Genomic DNA, 22,529 nt, shown 5'->3' with positions numbered 1-22,529 from the left:
CAGCAAACTTGGCTACATTACACTCGGTCCCTTCATCCAAGTCATTAATATAGATTGTAAATAGTTGAAGACCCAGCACCGATCCCTGCGGCTTCCCACTAATCACTGTTTGCCAACCGGAAAATGACCCATTTACCCCGATTCTGTTTTCTGTTAGTTAGCCAATCCTCTATCCATGCTAATATATTACCCCCAACACCGTGAGCTTTTATCTTGTGCAGTAACCTCTTATGTAGCACCTTACCGAATGCCTTATGGAAATCCAAATACACCACATCCACTGGTTCCCCCTTATCCACCCTGCTCGTTACATCCTCAAAGAACTCCAGGAAATTTGATTTCCCTTTCATAAAACCATGCTGACTCTGCTTGATTGAATCAAGCTTTTCCAAATGTCCCGCTACTGCTTCCTTAATAATGGACTCCAACATTTTCCCAACGACAGATGGAATAATGTGGTTGGTGAATGATAAATGACATGAATGGAAATGGTTTTGTAGATTTGAAGCAGGATTGATCAAATCTGAATTGATCTTTAAAAGAACTTCTTTATTATACACACATAATTTTTATGATTTTTGTTCCGAATAAAATAAAACATTTCAAATCAACAGAATTCAATAAAAGTAAAGAAAAGAAAAGAAAATCATCTTCAATTTATTGTTTTAAATCATCTTAAGAAACTCCAATTCCTCCAGGCACTGTACAGTAATCTAATTTTTGCCCTATTTATTACATTCTGTATTAACGGGGCGCTATCTTCATTAAGTGCTTGACAAATCAATACCCATTTGTTTATATGTAATGCAGTGATGTAAACTGTGATAGAACACATTACTGCAACACTTCTATGTGACTTTCTGATTAAGATATTCAGTTATAAAGAGGCTTAATTATCACTTTAATAGGATCTAAAAGGACGATCATATAGCTTCAATATATCTGCATCTAAAACCAACAATAATTTCACCCAAGTCGAAATTTGGTAGGGTAAGACAAATCAGTCTGTTGATTACATTGTGTCAATGCCTTTGAAAAACATAACTTTGCCTCAAAAATCAAAAAGTAATCATGCAGATTATAATCACACAGTATTCAATACAAGTTTTGCTATAGACTAGTTTGAAAATTTCCCACAATTTATAGAATTTTTGGAAAATGCCATATTCAGAAATGCATACATGCATATATTTCATATATCAAATTGACAAAAATCCAGCTTTTGTTAGGCTGTTCACAAGTTATATCAAGGATTCTACAAGGGTTCCAGTGTTTAAAAAATGAGTGTAGCTAACCAGTCACACAACCTGGCATGATGAGCAACTGTGATAGTGATACACTGCAGTTGATTTTAGCTTGGGGCCAGATTGGTTCATGAGAAATCCGAAACGAACGGAGCACGCAGCAAAGAGTCTCCGATTTTAATTGCGGGGCCTCATAAAGTTTTTACATTTGTCTCCCACTCGAAGTCAGTAGGCATCATGTCAGGGTCAGTGGGCCGAATCCGGATGTCGCCAGGCACTCAAGGGAATGGTCTCTAGTATAAGGCAAGTGCTGGGGGAGACTGTTGCCAAGCCAATGCCGGTCAGGAGATGGAGAGGCAAGGCCACGGATGGGCAGGCCCAAGGACACATTGCGGAGCCAGGATTTCTCCCGGGCTACAAAGATTCCACATTGAAGTAAAGTTTTTAATTTAGTATGGCCTCTTCTGGCCACTCCACGACTCCCACCATGATTTGACTGTCAGAGTTGGTTCTGTGCAGGCCTCTTGAATGCCGAAGTTAAAATGCAGTTCCGGTACCAATGACGCCAGCAGGTTGGGGCTTTTAGATATAAATTAGGACCCTGCCTACCTACAGCAGAAGACTTGGCTGACTTCAAAGTCGGTGAAGATAAAATGTCACCAGATAAGAACAGTGTGGGTTTTGGGAGAGGGTTAAAAGCATCCCGCCATGCTACAGTCAAAATTAGTCAAACTAGACGTGAAAAATACTATTAGAGTTCTGAGTCCATATCCACTACTTAAAGAAAAGGTACTTTATGCCAATATATGAATAATAGATTTTTTATTATTGTTAAAGGAAAATGTTCTAAACCTTTTTTTTCCACCGTCATTTGAATGGATTCTGAGCTGAACTCTATGCAATGTAGTTTCTTTCAGCACATGCCTCTTAAGATGCTTTCACACTACAACTTTGGCATTGGTGTAATTTCTGCTGTGGTGTAAGTTTGTAGTTGGGGCCCAACTAGACTCCAGAGCAAAGCAGGGCTTCCAGGTTGTCAGAGTCTCACGCTGTTTCCATTTACTACCACATGGAGTGTTAATCTGTTAATCTGGTATGATGTCAAACCAAGTGTAAAAAATGTCCAAGGGGCCACTTGGATCTCCAAAACACTTTTTACATCTACCTGCAATTAATCTGAATAAGTCCGGATGCTGTCACTGTACATTCTAAACTACTGGGAGAAGAGTTCTACATGTGAGAAAACAGATTTCAAGTTTCATCCAGGTAGTGTAAAATTGCTACTGCCGGCCTGAAACCCAAACTGTAGCTACTAGTCTTGGACTGGTAACTTCAGTGTAAATGCATCCTTATTGAATACATTATAGAAAATGCATTCTGAATAGCATTACTGAAGCAGTCAGTGGCTTTCTCAAATAGGATTGTAATGCAGTGCAGACGTATAAGGAGCTGTAAAGTGCACATCTACTCTAAATGACAATCCTATTTTCTAATCTCAAATCTGGCTGATTCTTTCTTTGCTCTCAAATAAAAAGGGAAAACAATGACCATGCTTAACTTCATTTCATCCGATCATGAAATCTATAGACTCTATTTGAGTGAACGAGGTAAATAATGCAGAGGGTAGAATTGATAACTAAAAGTTTGCAGTATTCTACTGGTGTAGTAATATGAGCATTACAGAAACCACTGCTCTAATTAAAATAAGATATTTTTTAGCGTGCAACAATTTTCATCAATTGTCATTGCTTCCGATGTTCTTCTGCATCCATTCTCGGAACTTTGTGATCCGTGTGTAAACCCCAGGGTGCCCATACCGACCACATCCTTGTCCCCAGCTCACAATTCCTGCCAGAAACCACTTTCCTGATGGTTCTTCACAGGCTAATGGTCCGCCCGAATCACCCTACAGAGAACCAGAAAAGTATCTCAGAAATGTGTAGCTCTATCATACTCAGACAAGGTTTCCAAAACATCTGCTGTTCACTGTAGTCTGTTTCTAGACTGTTTAAAAATATATATTTGTCATCAATAAAGAAATGATTACAGTAAAAATTATTTTAAAATACACTTCGTAGTTAATGAACAAGCAATTCTCATGCATCATGAAAAGCCAGGACTGGCCGTAACATTAACTGGTCTTTTATTTCAAATGCTGACAGATCTGAATCTTCTGGGTTTAAAAAAAAAAGATTTCTAGTGTTCTTTTTAATTGTCTCTTCTATAGAAGTTATTTGTATCTGTCTCATTGTGTTACTCATTGGCAGCTGGCAGTGTAGCTATTATAAACAAAAATGTTAACTTCCATTCACTAGTAAAAGTGTGTAACATGTTCCTTGCTTTAATTTGACCGGTCACAAAAGACCTGAGAATGGTGCTTCGTGCTACAGTTACATGACTGTTACTAAAAATGTACTTACATCTGTCAGATAAAACTGGATCAGTGGAGTCTTCCCCCCAACCCCGCAATTTTTCTCGCATGTTGCTCCCCTCCTTTTTGAAGGTATTGCCACATGTTGGGCATGGTACTGGTTCCACAGCTCTGACAGCTGACTGGTATCTTATGCAAGTAACTACTCTTCATGTGTGAACAGGCTATTTCCCATGGAGGAAATCTCATGGATAGTGATCAGGAGGAGGGATAATTGGCTGATTTTTCTTTCCTCAGCCCAGGGCCACTGAGGCAGGTTGTAGATCCTCAGCAATACTGAGTTAGCTAATTGCAGATGGGGCAGCAGAGTGTTTCTCAATATGCATTGCGCATGAAGAGGCGTCGCAATTGCCGGTTCTTCGCACGCATTGTGTCGAGATCCCGCATTTGCAAACTGTCAAAAAGTCTTTTGACAGATCGCACGCATCCCCGGGAGAAGGGCCTTCGCAGGCAGTGATTTGAACTATTTGCCCAAATAGCCTGCTTTTACGAGCGCAAAAGTTTTAAAAGATAGAAAAATTAAATGTTATTACTAATTTTTATATCAAAACTCTGTCCATTAAGGTAAGTTTATTTTACCTCTATTAAAATATATTTTAAAAAATCAAAAAAATGTTTTTGTCTAAAAGATTTAATTAAATTCAATTTCAATTAATTTTACATATGTGAGGTGTTTTTGTTATTTATTATGTTGTATTTCTGTGTTTTTGGAGTTATTCTCATTGATAGTAATGGAAGCTTGTACAAATGGAGTTCCCGTTATTATCAATGAGAATATTCCATATTCATTGATGGTCCAGGCTCACGTGATCCCAGGTTGTGCTTATGGTCCTTGGATGTGTGAGCCCATATGCTGGGCTGCAAAGGGAGGCCTGAGACCATAGAAACATAGAAAATAGGTGCAGGAGTAGGCCATTCGGCCCTTCGAGCCTGCACCACCATTCAATAAGATCATAACTGATCATTCACCTCGGTACCCCTTTCTCTCCATACCCCTTTAGCCGTAAGGGCCATATCTAACTCCCTCTTGAATATATCCAATGAACTAGCATCAACAACTCTCTGCGGTAGGGAATTCCACAGGTTAACAATTCTCTGAGTGAAGAAGTTTCTCCTCATTTCAGTCCTAAATGGCTTACCCCTTATCCTTAGACTGTGTCCCCTGGTTCTGGACTTCCCCAACATCAGGAACATTCTTCCTGCATCTAACCTGTCCAGTCCCATCAGAATTTTATACGTTTCTATGAGATCCCCTCTCATCCTTCTAAACTCCAATGAATAAAGGCCCAGTCGATCCAGTCTCTCCTCATATGTCAGTCCAGCCATCCCGGGAATCAGTCTGGTGAACCTTCACTGCACTCCCTCAATCACAAGAATGTCCTTCCTCAGATTAGGAGACCAAAACTGAACACAATATTCCAGGTAAGGCCTCACCAAGGCCCTGTACAACTGCAGTAAGACCTCCCTGCTCCTATACTCAAAACCAGACCGCAAGTATACCTTCCTCTGGGACCACCAGCTATTTTTGTTAAAAAAACTTCGGTCGGAAACAATTTCTGGGCTCTTATATCTGGGCCTTGCTGAATCCAAATTTATATCAATAACTTCACCTGGTACATTACACAATGATAGCATTGTGAATTTAATTTAATGCTGCTGATACAGTATCGATTGTACTGTGTTTTACTGTTTAAAGTTTAGCAAATAAATCTGATGATCAATATTACACGACCATAAATCTATGGAAACTACAACTGTGATAAGATCAGTTTCTATGTAAATATAACTTTTCATACTTCACATGCGTCGACCTCTCCAGTAAGAAATCCTGCACAAAGCATTCGTGATGATAATATATGTCCTATAAAGTTGTTACATGTTGTTTGATTAATGATTCTTACTTCACCCTTTTGAAGGATCGATGGAAGGTGGCCTGTGAAACAAAGATTGTTTTCTGTTAAGTTTAGCACCAGTTATAAACTTTTCTTTTCAAATATTAATACTTGCCATGATGGTCTACAGTAAACAAGGTGCATTGCTTTTTTCAAATCAGAACTGTGCTCATTGCACCTGCATTGCCTGCACAGATACAAGACAGATGCGTATGATATTCAGAACCACTATCCATCTAATACTCATATTAATCTCTTATTATTGGGTCTTTCTTCCCAACTTCAGTGTATATAACTAGGTTGGTGCAAAAATGTAATGGTCCAGATTACCTCTCAAAACAATTAATTGTTCTCTTGGATATATACAAAGCTGCTATATTTAGATATGTATTGGATTCAGTAATGAGGATTTTGTTAACAAAAGTAATGGTGGCATTTGACTTGTAGTCACTGATCTTTCGTCCATCTATATGCTTGTGATTAGAGACCTTCACTTAAAAAGCTTCTGCTGCATCCCGATATCTAAATATTTTATTGAAACATTGTGCAAAGTGTGCACTTCCTGTCCAATAACCGTAGTATTTCCTGTGTTGCTTTTCTGTTAACAATTACTAATCTAAATTGCTATGTCAACTGTCATGATCTAGTCAGGCTCTAATCAATAGATGGCTATATTCAGTAATTTTTTTTTGAGTCTTTCTTCCCAACTTCAGTGTATATAAAAACCTTATATTCATCACTAACTGTGGGCAATGTCACAGGCAATTGTATTAGTTCGAGTGAAAGAACATTACTTGAGATTTTGTGCCTTGATCACATACCATTGAAAACATTAAAAAGTGCATTTCTTAATGTTCTGGGGCCAAAAATTGGTAGGGCACTAAATGTTAAAAGATTGAGGGATCGAAACTGGGTTATGTACACCACCCATTACTGCGCGCAGGAGGTGGCTAACGGGTGGCAAATGTTTACCGCTGTCAGTAAGCGGCGTCGACGCCATGCTTTAAATTGATTAGGCTCTTTGACAGAAGTGTCAAGAGGCTACGCTGCGCCAGCTATCGCCACACGCGTGGTGATGTCATCCAGCTGCAACGCCTCTCTGACACCTCTGTCGTGACATTTGCTTTGTACGGCTGCCATACAAACAGGCAGCCGTAAAGCCAGGAAAAAGTTGTCGTAACAGAGCAGATCTCGGACGGAATCTCCGAGAAAGGAAGGTTAGTTTTTCTCTTTATTTATTTCTGCATATTTTCCTTAGTTTTAAGTGTGGGGAAGTGTGTGTGTGGATCGGAGAAGATTTGGTAGTTTTTTTTTCTTCCCTTTTTTTCTAGCATGGCGACAGCCTCGCGTTGGGATATTCAGTAGGCCTCCTGAGTTCCTGCCTGAGGATGCATGTGCAATGCCATTTTTTAGCGCTGCTCTCTCATCTTTGGGTGTAAAAACTGAATGTAGGACTTTGAGGCTGCGTCCAACAACCGACGGTAAAATCAGCACTCGGGCGGTGACACTGCCTCAAAAACGGCGGGACCGAATTTCGACCCCTGATGATTTAACGCCTGGCGAGATGCTCTGCAAAATTGTGGGAAATTGGGCACTTTACCCTGAGAAATAAATTGAGGCGGTATCAGAGGCACTAATGGCCTCAGTGGGGTGCTGCAGTGGGCACTATTACCAGGGTTGTACCCAATTTCACCTGACTTCCATTCACTGATAATAAGGCTGCTGTTCATTCCAGTTCTTAAAGAGAATGTTGTGTAAGGCAGCAGCTGGTCAATCTCATCCTTTGCTCGGTTGACTGAGCTGCAAGAAAGGTGCGCAATGGCTGCTGCGAGGCATTCTGCTAGCAGCACTTGGTTCAGTGACATGACGTTGGAGACGTTGGCGGGGGAAGTCAAGCGAAGGAGGGAGGTACTCTTCCCTTTATCTGGGAGAAGGCCTACTCCACATGTTTTTCAGGTCATGTGGGCAGAGGTGGCTGTGGAGGTGTCGGGCTGCACCGTTGTGGATAGAACCCCCACCCAGTGTTGCAAGAAATTCAATAACCTCATTCGGGTGGTCAAAATGAGTATATGTTTCCACAACTCTTACTTAGCAGCCTCTGAGCCTCTGCCTGTACACACTCTGCAAGCCAGCACTTAATCAGCACTTAACCCAGCAGTCAAACACTAACTGTGGTGTATGTAGCACACAAATCACTGACTCCACACGGTCTGGTGTAAATCTAACTGCTGTGACCTTCGTTCTTTATTGTTCAGCTCCAGAGTGCCTCTTAGGTGTGGTGGTCAGCCTTATATAGCCCTTGTTGCAGGTACTACCAGGTTTCCCACCACAGCGCCCTCTGTGGTGTGGCATAGTGCTTACATTACATTTACGGTACTGGGACGATACACACATCATTACATAACATCACCTCCCCCCCCGCCCCCACCAGGACGCAGGACAACGATACACACATCATTACAAAACATCACACTTATCCAACGAAAGGCAGGTAGGCATAGGCAGTGCGATAGTATGGTACATATTATCTGGTACATTAACTAGTTATTGACTGGTAACGGGTCCTTGATTTCCTTGTTAGCCGTTATCATTAATTGTACTTCATCCATTATTTTACACAAATACAGTAACCATTCAGCATTAAAAAATTAATTCTTATTATAAATTCGCCATCTCACATTAACATAGTTCATTTTGGACTCACTCTGCCTTACAGAAGTCCTTTGTGGGGACCACCTCTTGGTAAGGCCCTTTTAAGACTCCCGGGTGCAATTCCTTTTTAAGGCGCCATCTTTGATGCAGGAGAATTCCACGAGGCTTCTTCTTGGGTGCCGCCATCTTTGATGCTCTGCTGCTCTGATACGATGCCGCCACCATCTTCTTCTCCGCCGCTCCGGATGCCCTCTGCCGTCGCAGCCTCCGCTCCCCTCCGCTGCCATCTGACTTGCCGCCTCTCCTGCAGCCGTCGTGGCCTCTCCAGCGGCTGCACTTGCCGCGTCCCCCGCAGCCTCCGTAGCGGCCTCCCCTGCGGCCGCCGACCTCCAGCTGCTGCCGCCGCCCGATGCTAACAGTTCCTCGGCGGGGCTCTTCCGAACCGCCAGCCATCCTGGATCCCTCGCACCCCGCCGGCTCACTGCCCCCCCCACTAGGCCCCTCTGTGCAGGGCTGCTTGCCTGTGGGGCTGAGGCTGCAGGATCTCTGTGTGAGGTCCGGGGCTGGGGCTTGCTTTGCTTGCCTGTGGGTGGATTGAGGCTGCAGCTCCAGCTCGGTCGGTGCTGCTCTCTGGGGACCCGGGGCATGGCAGCACTCCGGGGAGCAGCAGCCTGTGGAGTGGTGAAGTCTTCCCAGCTCCCACGGACCGTCCCCATCCAACTCCGGCCGAGGAGTGTCGGCCCATCGCCAGCAACGACCCACAAAGGTAAAGTGTGCGTCTCGTCCCCGTGGGATACCTGCACCATCGCTCTGCCGAGAACAGGTATCAGTTCCCTGGTGTAGGTACGCAGCTTCGCCGTGACCGGGACCAGCTTGGGTCGTGCAGCTCGGTTAATCCACAGTTTATCAAAAGTTCTCCGACTCATCAACGACGGACCCGAGCCCGTGTCCACTTCCATACTCACAGGGACTCCATTGATTTTTACTTCACTTATCACTGGGGGCGAATCGTCGGTGCACGTATACAGTCCAAGCACCTCATCTTCTTCTACCTGCTCCTCGCTGAACAGTGGATCATCCCCCATCTCCTCAGCCACATGGTGAGTCCGATTTCTTTTACACATACGCTGAAGGTGGCCTTTAACGTGGCAGGTATTGCACGTGTACTCCGCAAACCTGCACTGGTGAGCCCCATGGCTTCTTCCACAACGCCAGCATGGTGCTGCTTGATTGGCCCCCCTCAGCGGACTCTGAGTTCCAGGACCCCGAGATCCGTGCTCTCTGCCCCTGGCAGAGCCACGTTCTGCAGTTTTGTCCGTGGTGGCCGCTATCCTGTGGACAGTGCCTGCCGGGTTCGAGACTGTGTGGATTATTTGCTTGGTGCTGCAAGTCGAGGTCATATATGCCCGGCTGATGGCGATGGCCTTTGTCAGGGTGACTGTGGGTACCATGGCCAGCAGCTTATGAAGGAGGCCCTCGTGGCCAATCCCCATAACGAAAACGTCCCGCAAAGCCTCGTCAAGGTGTGCGCCAAAATCACATGGCGCCGCGAGTCTCCTGAGGTCCGCAGCATATTTGGTGACATCCTGGCCCTCAGATCTGCAGTGATGGTAAAATTTGTATCTGGCCGTGAGGATGCTCTCCTTCGGTTTCAACTGGTCACGAATGAGTTCAGTCAGCTCCTCGTATAACTTGTCCCTGGCGCTCCCGGGTGCCAGCAAATCCCTGACGAGACAGTAAACCTCATCTCCACAACTGGAGAGCAATATCGCCTTACGCTTCTCTCTCATTGTGTATGTGTCCTCCATCAAGTCGTTTGCTGTGAAGTAGTACTCGAGCCTTTCCGTAAAGGCCTCCCAATCTTTGCCCACGGTAAAATCCTTTGGCGAGCCCAGAGTAGCCATGGTTGCGTGGAGTTCGTCCGCTTCCTCGTTGCCAATGTGGTGTATGTAGCACACAAATCACTGACTCCACACGGTCTGGTGTAAGTCTAACTGCTGTGACCTTCGTCCTTTATTGTTCAGCTCCAGACTGCCTCTCAGGTGTGGTGGTCAGCCTTTTATAGTGCCTGTTGCAGGTACTACCAGGTTTCCCACCACAGCGCCCTCTGTGGTGTGGCATAGTGCTTATATTACATTTACGGTACTGGGACGATACACACATCAATACATAACACTAACCATCTGTGCTACTCACACTCACAGCCTCATTTCACACCTTGACAACATTCACAGTGAGGTAACCATGGCAGGCATATCTACCACATACATAACTGGACTGTTACTCACACAGCTTCCTTTCTTTTGTAGGCCAAGATGGCACATATTAGGTTGCAGCAGCAGCAGACTGGAGGGGAAGCTGAACTGCGCGAGCTTTCCGACCTGGAGGAGCGAATACTGCGGTTCATTGGCCGGCAGGTGGTGGACCCCGTGCCCACCAGAGACGTCGATCCCGCTGGGGGCACCAATGGTATGTTAATCCCCTCTTCTCATCCCATTTCTCCCTTAAACCAGAAGATTTTATCACTTTCCACCTCCTCATTCTGTCTGCTTTCCTTGCTCCATTCCTGCCCCCTTGAGCTCACTCTTGTGCCATTTATGCTTTCAGATAATGAGCCAGCAGCTGAGCAACCTGTGCCTGAGCCCTCCCCCGGCTTCCCCTCCCCACCCCAACCCAGTAATGAGGGTGTTGTGTATCTGTAAAGCATGCACTCCCATGTTACGCCACCAGGGAGCGCATCCCCTGAAGTCCCAAGGGATCCCAGCATCCCTTGGGAGCATTGTATATAAGCCGGCCTCTAAGGCGTGTTCCTCACTCTGGAGTGTCTTAATAAAGACTGAGGTCACTGTTACTTTAAGCTCCCTGTGTGCAGTCTCATCTGTGTTAGGAATACAATAACTGGCGACGAGTACACAAATCCAACACAAAGATGCAGCAAACTGTGGGCATCCTGGAGAAGTTCTTGGAGGATGAGGACTGGGAAACCTATGTCAAACGGTTAGACCAGTACTGTGTAGCCAACGAGCTGGACAGAGAAGGAAATGCTGCAAAAAGGAGAGCGGTCCTCCTCACGGTCTGCGGGGCACCGACCTACAGCCTCATGAAGAATCTTCTGGCTCCAGTGAAACCTACAGATAGGTCATATGAGGAGTTGTGTACACTGGTTCGGAAGCATCTTAACCCGAGGGAGAGCGTGCTGATGGCGAGGTATCGGTTCTATATGTACCAGCGATCTGAAGGTCAGAAAGTGGCGAGCTACGTCGCCAAGCTAAGGCGATTTGCAGGACAATGTGAGTTTGATGGCTATTTGGAGTAAATGCTCAGAGACTTTTTTGTACTGGGCATTGGCCACGAGACCATCCGACGAAAACTTTTGACTGTAGCGACACTGACCCTCAGTAAGGCCATTGCAATAGCACAGGCGTTTATGTCCACCAGTGATAACACCAAACAAATCTCTCAGCACACAAGTGCTAGCAATGTTCATAAATTAACTGGAACTGTGTTTGCAAGCAGAAATGTACAGGACAGAAATCACGAGTCTGCAACTGCCAGCAGGCCTTGGGTGACCCAGATGACTCAGGGTCCGCAACAAAGGATGAATGCAAGGCAATTCACACCTTGTTAGCATTGTGGATGCTTCCATTCAGCCGATTCATGCCACTTCAAAGGGTATGTTTTCAAGAGCTGTGGAACAATGGGGCACCTCAAACGAGCTTGCAGACAAGCTGCAAGGTCTGCAAAACCTGCTAACCACCACGTGGCAGAGGAAGATCGGTCCATGGTGGATCAAAGCAATTCCGAGCCTCAGCGAGAGGAGGCAGATGCTGAAGTACACAGGATGCACACATTTTCGACTAAATGTCCATCTATAATGCTAAACGTAAAATTGAATGGCTTACCCGTAGCCATAGAACTAGACACTGGCGCTAGCCAATCCATCATGAGTAAAAAGATGTTTGAGAGACTGTGGTGCAACAAGGCACTCAGACCAGCCCTGAGCCCCATCCACACGATACTGAGAACGTACACCAAAGAGCATATCACTGTCCTGGGCAGCGCCATGGTCAAGGTCACCGACGAGGGCGCGATGCAAAAACTGCCACTCTGGATTGTCCCGGGCAATGGCCCCACACTGCTTGGAAGGAGCTGGCTGGGCAAAATCCGCTGGAACTGGGATGACATCCGAGCGCTATCATATGTCGATGAGGCCTCATGTACCTAGGTTCTTAACAAATTTCCTTCCCTTTTTGAGCCAGGCATTGGAAACTTTTCCAGAGCGAAGGTGCGGATCCACTTGGTCCCAGAGGCATGACCCATTCACCACAAGGCGCGAGTGGTGCCTCACATGATGAGGGAGAGAGTAGAAATCGAGCTGGACAGGCTGCAACGCGAGGGCATGATCTCCCCAGTGGAATTCAGCGAGTGGGCCAGCCCGATTGTTCCAGTACTCAAAAGTGATGGCACGGTCAGGATTTGCGGCAATTATAAAGTAACTATTAATCGTTTCTCGCTACAGGACCAATACCCGCTATCTAAGGCAGATGACCTACTTGCGACGCTGGCAGGAGGCAAGACGTTCACCAAGCTCGACCTGACTTCGGCCTACATGATGCAGGACCTGGAGGAGTCTTCGAAGGGCCTCACCTGCATCAACACGCACAAGGGACTGTTCATCTACAACAGATGCCCATTTGGAATTCGGTCGGCTGCAGCGATCTTCCAGAGAAACATGGAGAGCCTACTCAAGTCGGTACCATGCATGGTGGTTTTTCAGGACGAATATTGGTCACGGGTTGGGACACCGTCGAGCACCTACAAAACCTGGAGGAGGTCCTCCAGCGACTGGATCGCGTAGGGCTGCGGCTGAAGAGGTCGAAATGCGTATTCATGGCAACAGAAGTGGAGTTTTTGGGGAGAAAGATCACGACGGGCGGCATTCGGCCCACAGATGCCAAGACAGAGGCTATCAGGACCGTGCCCAGGCCACAGAACGTCACGCAGCTACGGTCGTTCCTGGGACTCCTCAACTATTTTGGTAACTTTCTACCGGGGTTAAGCATCCTCTTCGAGCCCCTACATGTGTTATTGCGTAAAGGTGAGAACTGAGTTTGGGGAAAAAAAACAAGTAATTGCTTTTGAGAAAGCCAGAAACATTTTATGCTCCAACAAGCTGCTTGTATTGTATAACCCGTGTAAAAGACTCATGCTAGCATGTGATGCGTTGCTGTACAGAGTCGGGTGTGTATTATAACAAGCTAACTTTGCGGGGAAGTTGCAACCTATCGCCGATGCTTCCAGGAGCTTGTCGAAGGCCAAGAGAGCCTACAGCATGATTGAGAAAGAGGCATTAGCGTGTGTGTTCGGGGTAAAGAAAACGCATCAGTACCTGTTTGGCCTCAAATTTGAGCTGGAAACCAATCACAAGCCCCTCATATCCCTGTTCGCTGAAAACAAGGGGATAAATAATAATGCCTCAGCCCACATACAAAGGTGGGCACTCGCGCTATCAGCGTATAACTATACCATCCGCCACAGGCCAGGTACCGAGAACTGTGCGGATGTTCTCAGTCGGCTACCATTGCCCACCACGGGGGTGGAAATGGCGCAGCCTGCAAACTTGTTGATGGTGGCACAGCCCACAGACTTGTTGAATGTCATGGAAGCGTTTGAAAATGATAAATCACCTGTCAGGGCCCACCAGATTAGGACTTGGACCAGCCAAAATACTCTGCTGTCCCTAGTAAAAAACTGTGTACTGCATGGGAGCTGGGCCAGCATCCCCATTGAAATGCAAGAGCCAATCAAGCCGTTCCAGCGGCGAAAGGACGAGCTGTCCATTCAGGCACACTGCCTGTTGTGGGGTAACCACGTAGTGCTACCCAAAAAGGGGAGGGGACGTTCATCTCGGATCTCCACAGCACACACCCGGGTATAGTAATGATGAAAGCGATAGCCAGATCTCACATGTGGTGGCCCGGTATCGACTCTGACTTAAGAGTCCTATGTACGGCAATGCAGCGTGTGTGCTCAATTGAGCAACGCGCCCAGAGAGGCACCACTAAGTTTGTGGTCCTGGCCCTCCAGACCATGGTCGAGGATCCATGTCGACTATGCGGGCCCGTTTCTCGGTAAAATGTTCCTGGTGGTGGTGGATGCTTTTTCAAAATGGATTGAATGTGAAATAATGTCGGGAAGCACTGCCACCATTGAAAGCCTGAGGGACATGTTTGCCACCCACGGCCTGCCTGACATACTGGTCAGTGACAACGGGCTATATTTCACAAGTGCCGAATTTAAAGAATTCATGACCCGCAATGGGATCAAACATGTCACCTCGGCCCCGTTTAAACCAGCCTCCAATGGGCAGGCAGAGCGGGCAGTACAAACAATCAAACAGAGCCTCAAACGAGTCACAGAAGGCACACTCCAAACCCGCCTGCTCCGCGTACTGCTCAGCTACCACACGAGACCCCACTCGCTCACAGGGGTGCCCCCAGCTGAGCTACTCATGAAAAGGACATTTAAAACCAGACTCTCACTGGTTCACCCCAACCTGCATGATCAGGCAGCAACAAAATGTAAACGATGGTCGCGCCACTGTGTCATGGGAAATTGATCTGCATGATCCTGTGTATGTGCTAAACTATGGACATGGTCCCAAGTGGATCGCGGGCACGATGATAGCTAAAGAAGAGAGTTTGTATTCAAACTAGACAATGGACAAATTTGCAGAAAGCACCTGGACCAAACGAGGCTGCGGTTCACAGACTGCCCTGAACGACCCACAGCAAACACCACCTTTTTCGAGCCCACAACACACACCCAAAGGATTAACGACACCATGCCGGATCAGGAAATCGAACCCATCACGCCCAACAGCGCAGCAAGGCCAGGCTCTCCCTGCAGGACTGCAGGGCCAACAACATGCCAGCCCAGCGAGGGCACAGCCAACACACCAGAACAGACAGTTGTACCGAGGCGGTCCACCAGGGAAAGAAAGGCTCCCGACCTCCTCACCTTGTAAATAGTTTTCACTTTGATTTTGGCGGGGGAGTGATGTAAAGCATGCACTCCCATGTTCCGCCACCAGGGAGCACCTCCCCTGAAGTCCCAAGGGATCCCAGCATCCTTTGGGAGCACTGTATATAAGCCGGCCCCTAAGGCCTGTTACTCACTCTGTCTTAATAAAAACTGTGGTCACTGTTACTTTCACCTCCCTGTGTGCAGTCTCATCTGTGTTAGGAACACAACAGAGGGAGAAGAACAGGGGGAAGAGGAGGAGGAGCCAAGCACTGCATCATTACTTCTCTCACCCTCAGGCACCAGCTCAGATACTGTCACTATACGATCATTAGATGTTAGTTGAGGACACGGGTCTCCACTGGGTGATGCACCGGTACCTAGCGGGCTGCAGCAGGGTCAAGGGGAAAGGAAAACTCGGGAACCATCTCCCCGGAGGGCAAGTTCGCACGTGAGTTCTGCTGCACAGGACTCAGATGAGGACATCGTTGGGGAGGCATTCACAGAAAGGGTGATGGCCATGCACTCCTACATGAGAGGTGCAATGGCAAGGGTGCCGGAGAGCCTATTGCAAGTGGTCAGGAGCATGGAGGAGTCCACCTCCTGCATTGTAGACAGTTCTGCGTACACCATGGAGCCCATTATTGCCAGTGTAGAGATGATGGTGGACTCCCAGACAGACCGTGCGGATCCGGACCTCGTGACATGTGTCATGGGTGATGTGGCAGCTTCCTTTGCGGCACAGGCAGAAGCAGCGCAACATCTTACTGTTGCAATAGAGTCAATGGTTGCTCGCTTGGTTTCTCAAACTGCTCTCATGCAGTCTCAGCATGATGCCACACAACATCTTGGGGATGGCATGCAGTTTCAGCTGTATGCCACCCAAGCCCTGACTGCTGCCATCGCCACTGGGTCCACCAATTGACCGGGTATCTTACGGTGTTGCAGCAGCCTAGTAATCTGTGCTCCATCAGATTGGTGGGGAGGCTGAGGCGCTGCCCCAGGGGAGTGGCAGTGGGTCAGTGGAGCAGGAACCTGCTGTCCTCTCTCAGGATGACAGCATTCCTGATCCCGCCACTGCCACTCCGTCGTTGCATTTGTCCATGCCAGCCACTCAGCCAGCCCAGACTGCTGCTGCCCAGCCTGAGGTGGTGCAGTCTGCAGTGGGCCTTCCAGGCCCAGAGCTGGTCAAGGGCATCCTGGAAGACCATCTGTAGTCTCTGGTCCTGACACACAGCAGCCTTCCACCAGCCATGTTGTAGCCACAGGGGAGACACTGTGGAGAAGTAGTAGAATAGGCGGACAAAAAAGGAGTGATAAGGAAATGCACAAGGGTGGTAAGTAAAGACACAGTTATACATTTTATTGCTTTTTGACAAATGGTGGTTGGAATATTTAATGTTTGCTGTTGTCTCTCATTTCAGTGCTGGGGATTTGGTATGGAAGGGCAAATTGATATGGCGATGGGACGTCCACAGGAATTGGGAAGTGGGAATCAGTGGTAATGAGCTCTGATTAGATGGTCACAGTCCTCCCTTGCAGGATCGCGATGGAGTTGTTGCCTCCTCCGTCGCAGCTGTTGCTGCTTCTGCTCCTCCTCATCCTCCTGCTGTTGCTCATGCTGTTGCTCTTCCTCATGCTCCACCTGGTCCTCCTCCTCCTCCTGGGTTGGTACGGCTATGCCTTGTGGCAATGGCTGAGCCCTCATGGTGGCCAGGTTGTGCAGCATGCAGCCGATGACGGAGAATAGGGACACCCGCTCAGGCAAGTATTGCAGGACTCCTCCCGAGTGGTCAAGGCAGCGGAACCATTGCTTGAGCACTCCAATGGTTTGCTCAACGATATTCCTGGTGGCGGAATGGTTCGCATTGCATGAGTGCTGGCTAGGAGTGTTGGGGTTGCGGAGGGGAGTCATGAGCCAGGTGCATAGCGGGTAGCCCTTGTCTCCGAGCAGCCAACCGCAAGCTTCATTTGGAGGCTGGAACAGAGCTGGTGCAGGATGAAATCCTCTTGGCTGCTGCCAGGATAGTGGGCATTGACCATCATTATTCTGCGTGTGTGGTCGCACACCAACTGCACATTCAGTGGTAGCCTTTGCGATTATGGAAGATCTCTGGATTGTGCTGCGCTGCTCTCAAAGCGACGTGGGTGCAGTCAATGACACCCTGCACCATGGGGAAGCCCACTATCCTGGCAAAGCCACATGCACACTCAAGCTGCTTCTCGCTGGTCATGGCTAAGGAGATGTAGTCCCTCTTCCTTCTGTACAGAGCATCTGTGACCTCGCGGATGGAGCAATGGACGCCAAACTGGGAGATGTTGGAGATGTTTCCTGTTGCTCCCTGGAAAGATCCACTGACATAGAAAATTGAAGCAATTGTGACCTTGACTGCCACTGAGAGAGCCGTCCTCATCCTGGTCTGATGTTCGAGGTCCCGTTGCAGCAGATGGCAGTGCTCTGTGACCACATCCTTCCTGAAACACAGCCTTCGAACACACTGTTCCTCAGTGAAATTGATGTAGGAGAACTGCTGACGGATTATCCTAGTAGAGTATGTCCTTCTGTTGCCACCACTGTGGTGCCTTCTTTCTCTGGCAACATCTTCATGTGCCTCTCCCTGTGGTGCTGGAGGTGCTTCTGTGTGCCTGTCCCTTTCCCTCTCCCTGTGCTGCTCCCTCTCTTAGTCGTAGCCTTTTTCTCTCCCTCTCATGATGCCTTTTCCTCTGCAACTGCCTGTGCCATTGTCTTCGGCGAAGCATCCTCTGATGGTGAAGTCAGAGCAACCAGTGGACTGCCAGCACAGACCCCATGAAGGGACGGAAATGGTACAACATCGAAAGTGTCGTGAGTGATACAGGGGAAAAGGTTGGAGTCAGAACCATGGTCTAGCAAGAAATCACTGAGATCAGCCTTGCAGCCACACTCACTAAAAGTCGCAAATGAGAAATAGGTAATGGCCAACAAAAAAATAATTGCAAGATGGTGTCTTTAAATAGGGCTGGCACATCTGGTTCCCGACTGAACATCGACAGCTCAAGCTGTCGTCATTGGCAAGCGCTGAGATCGCTTGTGCGGGGCAATTTAACTTCATGGGCGGTAAAGGGGCGATGCGCACAGCCATGATGTCATCATCACCAGGTGCTGCCGAGTGGGGCGCTCATGCCAGGTATGGGGCACTGCCTTGTGGCGCCTCCGCAAAAACAGTGGCCAATTCCGCGCCAGGCCTTTTTCTCCCCGTGCCCGGGTGAAATCTATTTTGCGCCCCGTCAGCGCCCCCCGGAGGTGCTAACGATCATTGCTAAAAGGAGCAATTTCGGCCCCTCTGACTCTCTGTTGGTTGAGGTGAGGTGGGGGGAGGGATTGGTCCCGATATTAACTCGGAGATGTGTTGGGTGTGGGGGTCAGATATCGTGTGGGAAAGTTCAGTACATCAGTCCGTGGCTTTTTAACTCAGCCAGCTCATTAGCATTTTACTTCCTTCTTTGGTGTCCAATGCGCGGCAGCGGGCCTGATGAGGACCTGCAAGACATGATCTCAACTCCAATACTTAAAGTGGCGATCCAAAGAATTTAGAGGAGTATGGAATTGGCAAGAAGAGAAGAGGAACTGTGACAATGGATTGCAGATGGTCAAAGGCTGCCCGGCGGACGAATCGCTTGATGTGCTGCTGGGGTCAGTGAGGAACTGGAGAGTTACCCAGCAATAGGAGGAAGAAACCTGCTGCTGACACCAAGAAGATGTGGCTGGGGGTGGCCCAGGCGGTCAGCAGACGAGCATAGTGTCACGCTCCTGAATTCAGTGCAGGAATGCTTTAATGACTTAACCAGATCAGAATGTGGGCGTCGCTGGCAAAGCCGGCATTTATTGCCCATCTCTGATTTCCCTTTAAAGGTGATTGTGAGCCACATTCTTGAACCGCTTCAGTTCTTGTGGTGAAGGTACTCCCACAATACTGTTAGAGAGGGAGTTCCAGGATTTTGACTCGGAGACAATGAAGGATGGTGTGTAATGTGGAGGGGAACTTATCCAGGCAACTGGAGAGTATTCCATCACATTCCTGACGTGTCTTGCAGATGGCGGGAAGGCTTTGGGGAATCAGGAGGTGAGACATTTTCCACAGAATACCCAGCCTCTGACCTGCTCTTGTTGCCACAGTATTTATGTGGCCACTCCAATTAAGTTTCTAGTCAATGGTGACCCCCAGGATGTTGATGGTGGGGGATTCAGCGATGGTAATGCTGTTGAATATCAAGGGGAGGTGGTTAGATTCTTGCTTGTTGGAGATGGTCATTGCTTGGCACTTGTGTGGCAAGATTGTTACTTGTCACTTATTAACCCAAGCCTGAATTGTGTCCAGTCTTTCTGCAGGCGGGCATGGACTTCTTTATTTTCTGAGGAGTTGCGAATGGAACTGAACACTGTGCAATCATCAATGAACATCCTCACTTCTGACCTTATGATGGAGGGAAGGTCATTGATGAAGCAGCTGAAGATGGTTGGGCCTAGGACAGTTGCACATTCACCTACACCCTGCTGTATGCATCACCCCACCCCATTACTATGCCTTGTCAAGCCTACTCCATGACATCACTCCTCACATCCACTTACCTTGAACTCCCACCCATCCTACTCTTTCAGTGCACTTCCTCACATTCCCATCTATCCATCCACCACTGCCAATCATCCTCATCCCTGACAATCACATTCACCAAAGGCATTCTATCCAACAGGTAACACAGATCACTCACAGGTCTGATCTTTCCCTTGTTACAGAAGAGAGCACAGAAAAACTAGGGAGAGAGAGAGAGAACCAGAGATGCTCCTCCACTAATTTCCAATCTCACAAATGCAGCGGAAGAGCTGCTGGAGATCAGTGGCATTTCAGCATTCCTGGCCATCGGAGATTGGGACACAGGGACTTCCCAGCTACTTGGTGACACAATTAAATATTAGCGACCCACATGTCTTACAGGACTCAGTCATGTAGTCTTGATTTCAACAGCGAGTGAAATATGATCATCTTTATAAGTTGCAACTTTCTTACCTTTCCGGTTCTAATTCTTATTTCGTATCTCCGATAGGGCCTTCCCGTGTGCAACAGCATTTGGTGGAGGTTGCGGATGAGGATTCCTCAGCGGTGCTGAATCCTTATGAGGGTGCACCGTCATAGGACTCATGCATACAAAGCACCAGCTCAGGTACTCGCACATCAGTGGGACCATGTAGACAAATAGTTGTTTTTTCACCTGATGACTCACACTTTACAAGTGAGCTAAATCAGGTGGTGGAGGCAGGGACAGCAGTGGAGAGTCTGTGTCGGAGGGCATAGCTGCTCAGCTGGACACGGATGCTGTACCTTGGGTGCCGCCAATGAAAAGGAGAATCATTGAGCAGCAGCAGAGAATGCGCGATGCACTGATAGGCCATCCAAGCACACTGACCATAATTACACAGAGAATGGAGGAGTCTGCCTCAAACATGAGTGTGTTGATGTTGCAATTCCGTGGAACATCAAACGCAGCAGTCAAATGTATCCATGCACGCCACGATCACAGCTGTGCATACTCTGGATGCCAACATGTCAGCCAGCTTAAATAGGTTGACAGATACCTTAGTTTTGGCCTTACAGGTTCACACAGATCTGCACCAAAGTGTTCTCTAGCACAGCAGTAGCAGCAAAATGCGGCTGGGCCATGACAAGGATGGTGCCGAAAGGGGACAAGGAAGTGTAAGAAAACAGCTGTGAATACTGTATTTATTGGAGTATTTCCTGGAATTTGATTCAGCCCCCCCAATTGCCGTTATGTTCTCACCTTGCTTTCAGGAAGCCCGGGAAACCAGTGGATGTGCCGTTAAATTGGTAAGTGCATTGCAATATCGCTCCAATTGAGCGATTAGCATATAAGAACATAACATAAGAAATAGGAGCAGGAGTAGGCCATATGGCCCCTTGAGCCTGCTCCGCCATTTAATACGATCATGGCTGATCTGATCATGGACTCAGCTCCACTTCCCTGCCCGCTTCCCATAACCCCTTAGACCCTTATCGTTTAAGAAACTGTCTATTTGTGTCTTAAATTTATTCAATGTCTCAGCTTCCACAGCTCTCTGAGGCAGCAAATATGCTGATAGGCAATCCACCTCTCGCAAGAGGGTTGCATGCAAGCAGTCTAATGCTCTCCAGTTCAACGCGGAAGTCGGCGGGTTGAAGCCAGCTTTCTGACGCACTGACATTTTTGCCGGTTTTAGCACCCCCCGCACCCGCTCCGGGTTGGAATGCCCCCCTCTCGCTACAATGACAGGGGAACTTTTTTGATCATAAAGTATGTGATATGGAAAATCTAATAGCAGAGATAAACATAAAGCTATTACCTGAAATTGCAGAATTTAATTCCCCAAAATTTATCTTTATTCCAGTAATCAGGGGCTCAACATTGCCCAACCCCTTTTTTTGGCGCACTGACCTGAAGCGCGCCGATTTTGCGCAGGGGAAAGGGCGCCACAAAAGAGGGGCCCCATCCTGGCCGCTCTGCGGAGTCCCCGGAGACGTGGCATGGCATGGAGGCTGAAGGAGGAGGTGGAGTAACAGTCCAGCGCAGAAAGCACTGCCGGCACCTGCGCACATGCTCCTGCCCTCCCAGCGCGCCCTGTGGGCTGTGAGCAGGACCCGATGCTCGCAGCTCCTATCCCAGGCCGAAGGGACGCCCGATCTCGCGGCACTCTATCCCCGGCCAAGGGAACTCCCGCACTGGCCGGCCGGCCCGCTGAGTTCCCGGGCAGGTAAGGACTTTGCTTTTATTTTTTATTTATTGGCTGTGCTTGCGTGGCTGTGCTTGAAACTTTTGATTGGGGAGTGGGGTGGGATGGGGAGGAGTAGAGTTTTGGTGGGGCGGGGGGAGAGTTTTTGGGGGGAGGAGGAGAGTTTTGGGGGGGGAGGAGGAGAGATGAGACTTCCACACCCAGGAGCTGTGATTCCTCCGGTCGCTCGGCGCCGCCCCACCCCACCCCCCCGAGAAGCCCCGGCCCAGCAGCTGTGACTTCTCCAGTGCACGTCTTTTCTCCCCTATCCCAGGCCGAATGGCCTCACACACAGGCTAGCCCACTGCCTTTCCCGGGCAGACTTTAAAGATAAGGTAGGATTTACTTATTTTTTTATTGTATTTTAATGGTTTGAGCTTTTCCTTTAATGTTTGGTGCTTGGTTGTTGAGGTTCTCTCCAGTTCCCTTCCCTTCCCTAGCCCTGCCCTAATGTCTACCGAATGTTCGCTGCTTTTTCTTAACTGCCC

General features: G+C 48.0%; 1 protein-coding gene across 1 annotated transcript in view; it reads right to left on the bottom strand.

Annotated features, from left to right (window-relative positions):
- Positions 1-667: 667 nt before the first annotated feature.
- The window catches only part of LOC139275542 (suppressor of tumorigenicity 14 protein homolog), a 272,613-nt gene continuing 250,751 nt past the window's right edge, over positions 668-22,529 (bottom strand). Inside the window, exons 18-19 of the mRNA XM_070892710.1 lie at positions 5,472-5,608; positions 668-3,150 (exon numbers count right to left, since the gene is read on the bottom strand). Of these exons, the coding sequence (XP_070748811.1) occupies positions 2,980-3,150; positions 5,472-5,608 (308 nt within the window). The 3' untranslated portion in view covers positions 668-2,979. The remainder of the gene's footprint in view (positions 3,151-5,471; positions 5,609-22,529) is intronic.

The sequence above is a fragment of the Pristiophorus japonicus genome, chromosome 11 (genome assembly GCF_044704955.1).
Source record: "Pristiophorus japonicus isolate sPriJap1 chromosome 11, sPriJap1.hap1, whole genome shotgun sequence".
Classification (NCBI taxonomy): Eukaryota; Metazoa; Chordata; class Chondrichthyes; family Pristiophoridae; genus Pristiophorus; species Pristiophorus japonicus.
Note: the sequence above shows the minus strand (reverse complement) of the source record. Positions and strands in the feature narration are given on the sequence as shown.